The sequence below is a fragment of the Urocitellus parryii genome, chromosome 3 (genome assembly GCF_045843805.1).
Source record: "Urocitellus parryii isolate mUroPar1 chromosome 3, mUroPar1.hap1, whole genome shotgun sequence".
Taxonomy (NCBI): domain Eukaryota; kingdom Metazoa; phylum Chordata; class Mammalia; order Rodentia; family Sciuridae; genus Urocitellus; species Urocitellus parryii.
Genome location: NC_135533.1, coordinates 93,732,290 through 93,745,105, shown reverse-complemented (window position 1 = coordinate 93,745,105; position 12,816 = coordinate 93,732,290). Strand labels below are relative to the sequence as shown.

The window sequence follows — 12,816 nt, the reverse complement described above, 5'->3', positions numbered from 1 at the left end:
CCCCAAGCCAGCCTCATGATGACCAGCGAGGGTGGAGGGTCCAGAAACCTTGCCTGAGCCCTTGGTCTGAGATGGGACTGTGGGTGACAGAGGATATGGCAAGTTGATTTTGCCATATTGTGATTTAATTTCATCTGAAGATAAAGAACGAATAAGTCATGGAAACTCTCCTAGGAGAACCAGGGAAGCTGGAGGTCTCCATAGTCACTGTGGGGCTCAGCCCACCCAACCAGAGGCCAGAACTCTGTCCTCTGCTTACCATTTGCTGTTGCTAACTATTTCGTTCATAAGTGCCTACTGTATGCCACACTCTGCTGCAGTATGAGAGGTTCAGAGGTGAGGAAGCCATAGCTGGACCCTGTCAGGAAAGGTAAGGCATACACACTTCACCCCAATTGGGGGCAAAAGGGAGAATTGCTGAAAGGAAGATACAGATTAAAAAAAAAAAATCACAGGCCTTTAAAGGAAGAGATTATGTAAGGCATTTAACTGGAGAAAGTGACATTTTGAGGAGAATCTAAAGGAGAAGAAAAATTGGGACAGGTGTTAGAGGGGAAGTGTGGGGAGGGGTGTCACAGATGCAGTTTCCATAGGAGGGATCCACATCTGGGCCTGTTCCTGTAGGAGGGCTCTCCCACAGCTGGGCTCCTTCCTCTTGCAGAAGTAGCCAAGATTTGGGACTCTTAGGCAGAATGAGACCTAGTGAGATGAATTCCATTTAAAAAGTTAGATTTAATAATAAAAAAAAGTAAAAAAAAAAAAAGCAATTTTCTTTTCACATGCCTTTAACTTCAAATAAAACAACTTATGGCCTAATTTCTTAATTGGGTTTCAGTCAATAATTTTCCTATTGTAGCTAAATTCATATGTCACAACAGAAGTAACATTTCCCTTTGGAAAATACGTTTCTGAAATGGCTGGCTTATTATTTGTCAGAAGAGAATGATGGGAAGGAGTTGTCTCTATTCACCTTTCCATCTCCTCCGATCCATTCCCTACACTGTGAATTTCTAACTCTTATGAGCTAAGTGAGAAAGGGATGGGGGAGGGGAGCTGACTTAGAGGAATCCACTTTGCCACTGGCTCTCCTGGAAGGTGTTTGTTTAGTATCGAAAGTTACATCCAAATGTGTTTCAGACAATATATGTGCAAGGTAACTTTATTTTGAGACTTCCATAACTGTTGACACAGTGGTGACAATTTCTCAGTAGGAAACCAGGCTTGAGAAATGTCAGGCTTAATTTTTCATCCAACGGTGACTGTCAGGCAAAGCCCAGCGTCTTGGTGTCTTTGCATTCTGGTGAAGGAGATGGTAAGCATTTGTATTCAGTAATGAATGTTGAGCCCTGTGATCTTGAGATTTATTGCTAATATTGCCCAAGATGCAGAGGGGCTTCTTTGCCTTCATTCAGCATCCATTTCCCAGTTGTAATTAATCTTTATTGCCTTCCATCACTCACTGTGGTTTGAAATGTTAAAAAGATGCCTCTGGAGAGAGAGGCTGGCATCCATGTCTTCTCCTTCAAGATGGGACTGAGAGCTCACCTTCTCCACAAGGCTCCCCCACCTTGTCCACTTCACCCCATCTACATCCCTGATGCTTTCCTGTAAACAATGCAAACATTATAGAAGCACCTCAAAGAGGTGGCTAGGATGTGAAAGTCTGCCTGCCCCACAGAGCCCATCCCCTTTTATCTTCCAAATAGATTATAAATCCCTATCTTCCAAATAGACTATAAATCCCTCAAGTCGTTATTTAGTTCATGCATACTTTTTTTTTTTTTGTACTGGGAAATGAACTCAGGGGCACTCAATCACTGAGCCATATTCCCAGTCCTATTTTGTGTTTTATTTAGAGACAGGGTCTCACTGAGTTGCTTAGTACCTCATTCATGCTTTTTTACACAGCACCTAGCAAGTTGCCCCACAATAATAAATGCTTAAGATATCTTTCCAGCAAATGAACCAATGAAAGAGGGAAGTATTGTAGGGATTTGGGGAGGTGGAAGTGGAGATCTAGAATTCAGCTGAGAAATTTGAGGAAGCAGTGCTCTGTTTTTCAAAACGTGGACCTTGGGCTTGCAGCAACAGCATCATCTGGGAGGTTGTTAGAGAGGTGGACCTCAGACCCCCACCTCACACTGCTGAATCAGAAGCTGCGTTTTAACAAGCTCCCCCAGTGATACGTGAATACCTTAAAGTTTGATAGATAATGTCTGTACGGTAATTTAAAATGTGAGTTTCCAGAAACAACGGCAAAGAAGTGCATTTGGTTTGCATTTAAGCAGAGTACTTTGGAATTGTTTTCCATCAGGAGATTTCATATGATTCGGTGAGGCTTCACCATTACATCCTGTGCCCTGTCCTTGGGCCTCCTATGGGACATGATAAAGGACATAAATATAAAATGGCAAGAAATTGACTGGGCCATTTCTAAACCATCACCTATAGTGATCCTATCTGGTCAATTCTAAACCACAGCCAATTTACTTAAGCTCCAGGGTCTTGATTTCCTCATCTGTGAAATGTAATCCTGTTTCAGCGGCTGGGGAGGAACAAATGAGAGTTTACACATGGTAATCGTTTTATCTATAGTTAGACTTTTTAAAAGAATTTTTGAAATTCACATACCATAAAAGTAACCCTTTTAAAATGAACTAGTCAGTAGCACTTAGACATTCACAATGTTATCCATGTATCACCTCAATCTACTTCCAAGACATTTACATTGCTCCCCCCTCCCCCCCCCAAAAAAAACACAAAACATGGTGTACAATAAGCAATTTGCTTCCTAGTTCCCTTCTCCCCAGCCTCTGGCAACCAACTATCTGCATTCTCCCTCTAGGGCTTTTAACTTACCAATATTTTTTATTAGTCACAGACAAAAAAACAATTACCAGATTTATTGCTTTTTCCATCGACTCTCATTTCTTTGCATGTCTTTAGAAACCAGAGGTTTGCTAATGATGGAAGCTGGGAGGATCGATGTGAAATACCTTTTTAAATTAATGTTTTTGCGGTGCTGGGGATCAAACCCAAGACTTCATGCATGCTAAGCAAGGGCTCAGCCACTGAGCCCCATCCTCAGCCCAATGTGAAGTGCCTTTAAATCAGTGGTTCCTGAAGTATAGTCCCAAACTAGCAGCCTCCACATGACCTGGGAAACACAGATTCTTGGTTCCATCACAGAATGAAACACAATTCTGGGGGTGGGGCCCAGCAATCTGTATGTTAATATGTTTCTAGAGGATTCTAATGCATATTCAGTTTAGAGAACCACTTCTTTAAATAAACAAACCTGTGATGGTGCCTGAAGATGCCCTCCACCCCTGCAGCCATCCTTGGATCCAGGAACACTGTGCAGGCCTGGGAGAGGAGATATGCCAGCCCAGCTTCTTCCGTGGAGGTGTCTGCTGAGGAATAGGGACCTGCTGGCCTTGGAGTGGTCAACAGAGCTGGTTCCTGGGCCTCCCTCGGTGATATTGAGTCACTGTGCACATATAAACACAAGTTGTTCTTGCTGTGATTTAATACCTTCTGTTCCACTCACTTGAATATTCAAAGGGAGGGCCTTTCAGCAGAGCCTGGCTCTGATTGCTAGGTGTGTTTCACAAGTCTGGCTTTTGTTGCTGTATATCAAAGTGCGGGGAGCATTTCTTTTTGGTTGATTAATGTTCAATTCGAGGTCTATTATGAACCTCCAGGCTTTAATTACTACACCATTACCCAGTCAATTCCTTGCCATTTTATATTTATGTCCTTTATTATGCCTCTGTATGTGCAATTGCCTAATTTTATTCTAGAAGCATTTCACCTCATTAGCTGGGTTTTATTCCATTCCTCTCATTTGTCCAGATTGTTATTTATCTCAGTTCCCTGTGTGCATTTTCCACTTTTGTATTTTCACCAATTTGACCTCTGAATTTTTTCCCCTCCTCTTCCTGGAATGCATTGTTCTTTGGCCCTTGGAAACAGCTCCTGAAGGTTTTGCACACCTTGCTCTGGGTGTTCTTTTCCTTGGTGGTCAGTTACACTGACACCCCTAACACAGTTGTTTTCGACCTTCTGAAAGCCCATTACAGCTCATCATCATAATGGCCAATTAAGATTCAGGGAAGGTGAAGGATGTTGCTAAAAATAACCTTTAAATATTCTCTTCGATTCTTTTGCAATATTCTCATCCTCAATCCCCTGCAATAGCTCAGAAGTATTTGGGGTTTGGCTTACTGACTTGCTTATTTTCTTGGGTTCCACGCTAGAGCAACTAAATTACCCTCACAGGAACTGTCCAGAGGTCTGCATTTGATAAGCCCTCCAGAGAATTCTGATGCACACTAAAGTCAGAACCACTATCACAAAGAAGTGCTGCAAGAACTTCAGGGGACCCATCTAAGTCAGAAATAATGTTTATTCCACTCAAGTCCTCACTTTGCCAAAGAGCAGTTACTAATCTGTAGAAGTTGTGTTTTGCTTTCCTCTGCATTTTTCCCAATAGCTTTACCCTAGCTGCTCTAAGAATATTTCAGATATGCAAATGATAATGCCCAAGCACAACAGTTCACGGCATTGTTAGAATACTATTGGTATCAACCATCATCATTGTCCAATATTTGCTGTGTTTGGGGCACGAACTGTGTTTTCATTTAGTCTTATAACCCTTTATAAGATTAAAAAAATTTATAAGACTGAAAAGGGTTTAGTTTATAACCCTTTGTGGTAGAATTCCTGCCTCCATTTTTTTTTACACAGAAAACTGAGGTTAAGCAATGTGCACAGTCACCAAGAAATAGACTTGGTTAGAAGTAGATACAGGAGGTTTGTTTCTGTCCAGAATCACAGTGCTATCTGTTTCATGTTAAGCCCTTTCCTCATCAAACCTTCATTACTATTTACCTTTTCTTTTTCTTTTTTTTTTTTTTTTTTCAGCAAGAGTTAGTAACCATGAATGTGGGTTCTGGAGTCAGCCACCTAAGTTCCTGGAATGGGTCTTTTTTATTTCTGTGCGGTGTGACCTTTAACAAGTTACTCAACATCTCTTTGCCTGATTCTCTGTCTGTAAAGTGGAATGGTGTAGCATTTCTGCTGTTAGTGTGTGTGTGTGTGTGTGTGTGTGTGCATTGTGTGAAATGAGACAATCAATGCAAAGCTCTTAGAACAGGTCTGGGGGATAAACGACATCTACAAATATCAGCTGCTGTTTATCTTTTGCTGTCATCTTATCTGCACCCTTAAAGTTTTTTTTCTTTTAGGATTATTTTCCTTGGAGCCTCACTTCCTTTCGTGCTGATCTGGACTAGCAGCCTATTCTTCTAATTTGTTCTGTTTTGTTTTTCTGCTCTGCAGACTTACTATAATTTTAATGTTCTTTCTTTGCCCATTTGAAATCATCCTATTAGGACTCTGGCATGTTTGTTTAATTCCCTGGACTTGCTTACAATTCATGATCACAATTAACCTTGTGTGCAGCCCTCTCGAGGCCACTTAGTGTTCTTCCCAGTGCTCGTCTCTGACTTTCTGGGGACCAGTCGCCATGAGCATTGGTGCCAAGGGAGAATGGAGGAGAAGTGACTCCTTCGTGGCTCCCAAGCTTCTGTAAAAAGAAATAAAGCCGGGTTACTCTTTGACTTGGGAGAGGTCTGGGTTTGGTGGGGGGTGAGGTAGGGGTAGAAGCTTCATTCTGGGCATCTCTGTTACTAATGTAAAGTGACTTCTTCGTCAGGGTATGGGGGGGGGGCTCTCCTGGCTAAAAATTTAGTTTTATCTCTTAAGTTTATTTGTTTGCTTAAAATGTGTCAAAGTGGTCATTTCCCTTAACTGAGGGCAGGAGAAGGTTTTTATGGTATTGTGAGGTTGCCAGGGGGTCTGAGGACAGATGTTGGTTGGAACTGCTCAGGATTAGGACTTCCCTGTGGAAGCATCATGCCATGGAGTGACTTGTTCTTTGGGGTTTTTGCTTATTCTCTCTGCTGGCAGCACCTTGTGTTCCTGTGGAGGTTTCTGTTTGAATGCAGCTGCAGGGTACTACCTGTCAGGCACTTTCAACATTAGTAGGTGAGGACACCAATTTTTGGCTTATGCTCAAGTGATGAGAAGGTGTCTGGCTTACTTTCATATGTCCTGAGAGGCCCATCATCAGACAGCCAACCTCATAGCATTCATGATTTTGGTTTAGTTGCTGGTGTATTGTGTGAAATGCTGGCCAAGGGCCACGTGGGAATCGAAGGGGGAGGGCAATGAGTTATACATTGAATATCATCATGAATATAATTCTGTTCAGGGAAAGAGGGTGATTCAGACATAGGTCTAATGAGATTCTTTGTGGCAGAATTATACATTCTCACGAGTTCCATGAGTTTGTTTTGGGCACTTTGCCTCCATGTGTAGCTCGACAGGCACAGCAGTCCCACAAATTCTGTTTTATGTATGTCTGCATGGCTCACAGAGATGCATTGCCTTGCTTAAACCTCCATGAGTTAGTGGCAACTTTGCCCAGCTCTCCACACTATTCAGTCTTGGGATCAGAACTGGGCAATACCTACAATCCCTTCTCTTTGGAGAGGACACCACATGACTTCTCACACAGATCCCAGGGGCCTGTGAGGAGGACACACGTACTGAATGCAGGTTAAAGTCAAAAGATCATGAAGGTTCAGCAAGGGAGGGAAGCCTGTAGATGACAGGACGCCTTCGACGGTGTCCTCTAGAGATGGCTTTGGGCCACAGAATGGATTGGGTTTGCCCTGGTGGAGACAGCTTCCACCAAGCAGTAGGAAGTGGGTGAGGCACAGCCAACAGGGTATACATCAGCAGGTTAATGCTGGAAACAAAATAAGAGTGTGAGGGTGGCCCTTGCAGCCAGAGGAGGGCTGGCTGGCTTTCTCCTCGGCACTGAATGGTCAAGCCAAGCCCAAGGGTTCCTGAACTGCATAGTGGAAGAAAGACCAGAAGAAATACACAGCATTCTATGTATTTATGGCTATAAAATCTGAGGGGATACTCCTCAGCCTCTTTGGTCACTGATCTTTAGGGGGTAAATGAGATGAAAGAGAACCTTATAGTTCTGTCTAGGAGGAGCTGGAACTCAGCTACTCCTTTTAATTTCAAGACAGAGGAAATTAAGGAAAGTTCCCTCAGCCTCCTTAGGCACGAAATGCATTGAGTTTCACAGAAGTACTTATGTGAAGCCAATTTGTAAACGATTAAGAGGAAGGAAGAGATTTGGTAATGAAAAGTTGGTAGAGAATGTATAAATACACTGTATGAAGCATCTTATAAAATACACAACATCGTACAGTATTGTGAGGTTGACAGGGGGCCCGAGGACAGATGTTTGTCTATTTGACAGAGCATGCAGAGAGTTACGACTTCTTTTGGTAAATGCTGAGTGACAATAGCAGGTTTTAGTATTTCATTCTTTGTGGGTTCTGTTCCAGAATATTTGCTCTTAAAGTGAAGACTAAGGGGGAAATAAGGGTACAAAATATGCCTTGATATTTCCAAGGGAACTTTTCTAAACATCTCAAGTGGACATTGGTTAATACCAGAATATTGAAGGTACATATAGATGTATCAGTGTGTTTAAAAAAAATAAAATCTACTATCTATTTTAAGAATGACTTCTCACTATAGTAATATCTAATTGGTAAGAGACATAACCATAGTCTTTTCTAAGGTATTCTTGTAAGAATTTCGATCTTAAAGCTTATTCAAGCAACTTTAAATATCTGGGTTTTTTTCTTTTTTTTTTTTTTTTTTTACTATAGAAATCAGTCAGAAAGGAGGGTTTATTTTTTCTTTGGGTGGGTAAATATGAGAAGATGGACAGTGCATTAAAAAGTAAAGAGAAGGGCTTCTTCAAGCGGATTTACATATTGATTACTTAAATTACCACTTAATTTAGTGCCTGCTAATAAACTGTGCCTTGGAAATGTTTTCCGAACATTTATTGGCTGCAGTAATTCTACCTACAGTGTATGCGGATCACATCCTCATTAAATATTGATGCGCTCATGAAATGTTAATAGAATGTTAATGTGAAATACAAGGGAATGTGCTCCCTGGGAGCTGGGATCCCAGAGCCAGCTGAAAACTACCTGTCTCCTGTCTTGTCTTTATGCCTGTCTTCTCCCTGTCCTGCTCCCCTCCCCTGCCCCCATTCGTCTTCCCATCATCAGGAGTTTCAGATTTGCTTCCTGATCTGGATGTCTCCAACATAGGATTTTTAAAAGAGATATAGGATTCCCTGGTTGATGGGGACTTAGTTGTTCTCCCGTCCTGCTTTCCCTGAACTGAAATCCCTGGTGAGAACCAGGAAGGATTCCCTTAAGAGAAAGAGGGTGATTCAGACTTGGGTCTAAGGAGATTCTTTGTGGCAGACCAGGCAGAGGGAGATGAGGCTTTCCGGGACTCCAGCCATGGCCCTTCACTGCCTGCTAGGAAAAAGGGTGTAGTTGGAGTTCCCCTTCTGCTTTCTTCAAGAAAAACCAGCCCATAACATGTGCTACCTGCCTAGAGAGATTGTAAGGAAGCATTTTTCATCATCCCTCTCAGGGAGAGTGAAGGCTGTGTTCATGATGATATTCCATGTATAATTATTCATGTGAGCGTACGTACGTTACAAATGGTTGAAAAGTCCCACGAAATGGCACAGTTCATCAGCTCCTTGGATGATCACGAAGGCTGTGAAAACTGCTGGTGATACATCACGTTAAGTCAAGATCCAGCATGCCAGCTGTGAATGTGATCCGTAGGGTCAGGTAGAAGTGTCAAGTGGCAAGGAACATCCATAGATGGAAACAGTTCACTTTGTCATTAGAGTACTGCCAATGCATGTAATTGTGTGTGTGTGTGTGTGTGTGTGTGTGTGTGTGTGTGTGTGTGATTGTTATGGTGTTTATACAGAAAATAATTGGAGCACATTTTTATTAAATTCCCACTCCTTTAGTTTTAAATAACTCAACCCTCTAATGAGCTGTCCTTATCACTCCTCTTTGTAATTACCCTGCCTGCCTCAATAAAACAGCTCTTGTGCTTACTTTTCCTTCACACCCACCCCCTCGGCTGGCTTTCTTCTTCCCTTCCTCCAAGTTGTCTTCTTCTGATCTCTCTTTCTTAAGGGCCTTCCCCTCCTTGCCTTCCTTGCTCCCTCTGGGTCTCTCCCCTACCATCTGGGCTTCCCTACTCACTCTGCTCCAGACTGGTCCCTCCAGGTCCTGGAAGTTGCCCCACACCAGGTCAAGTTCCTCTATGCTGTAGATCAGGCAGTGTGCTGGGCTGCCTGAAATGCACCCAGCTTCCCTCAGGCAACACTGACCTTGATCCTTCTATATGCAGTGTTTTCTTTCTTACAGACCTTGACATAGCAAAGCTCCTTTTCTCATCTTTTGATTCTCAATAGTCAGAGAACCTCCTTTGATCATGTCATCTAAACTCTCTCCCTGAAGATTTCCCTGTCACTTTTTATCATAAGTTTTTTTTTTTTTAAAAATTATGTTATTTTATTTTCATTAGCCCCTGTGATGACCTGTAGCTACCTCTTTTGTTTTTAATCTGTCTCACTTTAATTGTAATGAATACTCAGAGGTCAGGAATTTTATTTACCTGGTTCCTCATATGATGAGGCCCAGCTATCTTCCTGGTAGATAAGAGGTACTTGATTAATATTGTTGATTAAGGGCTGGGGATGTTGCCTCAGTGGTAGAACATTTGCCAAGTGTGTGTGAAGCCCTGGTTCTATTCTCAGCTCTGAAAAAAACTGTGTGTGTGTGAGTGTGCATGCACACACACACACACACACACACACACGTGTATAGTTGATTAAGTTGATCAAATACCATCCCCACCACTTTGCTACCCAGAATCTAGATAGGTGTCAGTTTGTTTTGTGTTACTATAGTGAAATACCTGATGCTGGATAACTTTGTACAATAAAAAAGATTTATTTTGCTCACAGTTCTAGAGGTTTCAGATTAAGAACCTACATTTGGTGATGGTCTTCCTGCTGTCAGAGTTCTGAGGTGGTATAGCATATCACATGGCAAGAGAAAAGGAGCATACATTTGTGTCTTCTTCCCTTTTCTTATAAAGCTACCAGTATTCAGTCATGGGGCTCTACCCTAATGACCTTATCTAATCTGAATGACCTCCCAAAGGTCCATCTCTAAACATCATGGTCAGATTAAGTTTCCCTCTCTTAATTCCTCATAGTGGGGATGAGATTTCAACACATGAATCCTTAGGGGACACTAAAATTATGTCCACAACAGAGCAAAGGGGAAACAAAGGGGCAGTCAGTCTCTGCAGAGCCTCACTTTGAAGGTACCAGGCCACTCTTGCTTACTGCAGAAGAGTTTCAGGAACAACTTTAGACATGAACAAATGGCGTATAAGACAGAGAAATAACTAGCCTTCTTGGGAATTTTTCCTTTTGTGACATATGAATTAGAAGTTTAGTTACCTGAGTGTTTTGTTGCTCTGTTCTGATCTTATTTAATCTATGTGTAGAATATTTCCCTTAAATTTAAGTGATGGGAACATATTGAGGTGCTTAAGGAAAGGGGAGAATTTCTTAGATGAAATAAAGGATTTTCAGAGGAAGAACCAAGTAAACAAACCCTGAGGCCAGAGAAGTATCTCTGCCACAGGAATAAGTGGATCCCGTGACACAAATACTATTCTCATCTGTTTTTCTTTGCACTTGGGCTTCTTTTTCATTTTTTTGCAGGCCAACATCTGGGTAACTTCTGACCTGACCGCCATCAGCATAGGTAGACCAGTTTTTCCCCTTTTAGGAGATGGCTCAGGGAGGGACTCTGTTTGGTCCCTTTTGTGTCACATGTCCCACAGAAGTGGTTCAGTCAACAAATGCCAGGGGTGAGATCTTGCAAGAACACAGAAACTTCCACAGGAAATGTATAATTGAAACACAGGAATTGAAGCCACAGAAGATTTTTGCTGTTCCCAAGAAAGGGAAGCTAAGATTGGAATGCCTGGACTGTAGTTTTGTCTCAAGTGAAAAAAATCTTCATTGCACTGTTTTGAAAAATTCCCCATAGATACCTCTGTGCAAATGGAAACCAAGATGCAAAATATTTCCTGATTAAATGAGAGAGAGTTGTTGTGGGAGATTTGGAAAACTTGAGAATTCAGGATCCTGCATACTCACTATTATGTGCTTTTTTTGCCCTGGCCCTGACAATCTTAGTTTGGGGATCTGGAGCTCCTCTATTGGAACAGAGCCAGTGTTCTGAATCTTTTCAGCCACTGACTTCCCTTTCTGACCTATATCCTTTTCTACTGCAGATCGTGCTGGAGAACAGTAGCCGAGAAGATAAGCATGAGTGTCCCTTTGGCCGCAGTAGTATAGAGCTGACCAAGATGCTGTGTGAGATATTGAAAGTGGGCGAGCTGCGTAAGTACTCTTGTTTGCCACATGGCGGGAAGCTTGGCAGCACCCAGCTGCAGGTCCCCAGCCTATGCAAAGAATCCCAAGGTGCTGACTGCTTCTCACGATCACTACTCTGGAACAGTTATTCTTTGGCTCGGGCTTACAGTGTCTGCATTTCCACGTGTCTGTTCTGGATAGAAACATTGAAACCTGTGAGAGTGGAGAATTTTGCAGATATTGTGACTGAGTTTCAAATATGTTAAAAATGAATGTATATTATACCAGTCTTGTTGCAGGTTAGGAAAATGTGGAACTCTTTTTTTTTAATTCCAGTTCATAATCTACCAGTAGATCATTTTCTCTTATTTCTTTCAAAACCATTTTTCTCTATAAAGAAAAATTGAATACCTTAATGAAATTTTCTTGCTCCTAGTGTTTCTGTTGTACAAAGTACTTTCTCTAAGGGAAAAGGAATTATTGAAGAAAATGGGTAGCTACAACTGAAAAATATAGTCAGAGATATGCTTATGGTTCTTTTTCTTACTTATATTGTTGATTTTGCAAGAGGATGGCTGGAGAAAGAGGAGGGGCCAGTTTTCTTGTCTGTTGCTCATTGGCAAAATTTGGCTTTAGCCAATGAAGGTGGATATGACTTAACCTTTCCCCAATCTCATTGTCAATGTTGACATCCTTAAAGTGGCTGACTTCGACTCTCTCCCACATCTATGGAGCCAGCAAACTTATAAATCTTTGCTCTTAGCCTTAATAACATCAGTGCTGGAGAAGACTCTTTATATCAGGAAGTCATTGGGGTGTTTGGTATTATTGGGAAAGCATAAATATGCAGTCTTCTGCTTGAGAGCTTAAAATAATGGTCTAGAATGATGAATGGGAAGGAATCCAATGATTAAATTGAAAAGGGGGGTGATCTTTATATACACTGTAGGACTGATTATAGCTGCTGCTGAGACCAACTTAGAAAATTTAGTACTTAGCAAAGGCTAAGAGTTTGAGTGTGTTTGACCAAGCAAAAGGCCTTGTCACCCTCCAGTGAGGACGGGTCCTGAGAAGAAACTGACCTTTGATCTGGAACTGCATGAAGTTCATTACTTTTAGGTGACCCAATCAGTGCATTTTCACATTACGATAGTAGCAACCTAACCTGGAGATTTCTGTATTAATCTGCTCTCATTTACTTTTTACCAGATGTTAAGATTTCAATCTTGGACATGAGTTATCTGTCCCACCCCCTAATTAAACTAGCTCCTGAGATCGTAGGCTGCAGTAACGCTTAGTGTTTATTCAACTTAGGATGGAAGTCCTAAATCACCCAAATCCCACTGGATTTATCCACCTGATCACTATGACAATTTCATGTTTATCTCAATTTCAGAAGGGGGAATTGTTGAAAGTCACTCAATTTAAAGCAT

General features: G+C 41.7%; 1 protein-coding gene across 1 annotated transcript in view; it reads left to right on the top strand.

Moving 5' to 3' along the window:
- Window positions 1–12,816, top strand: part of Elmo1 (engulfment and cell motility 1) — a 559,102-nt gene that overhangs the window by 298,089 nt on the left and 248,197 nt on the right. The window contains exon 15 of the mRNA XM_026387606.2: window positions 11,302–11,410. Within this exon, the coding sequence (XP_026243391.1) occupies window positions 11,302–11,410 (109 nt within the window). The remainder of the gene's footprint in view (window positions 1–11,301; window positions 11,411–12,816) is intronic.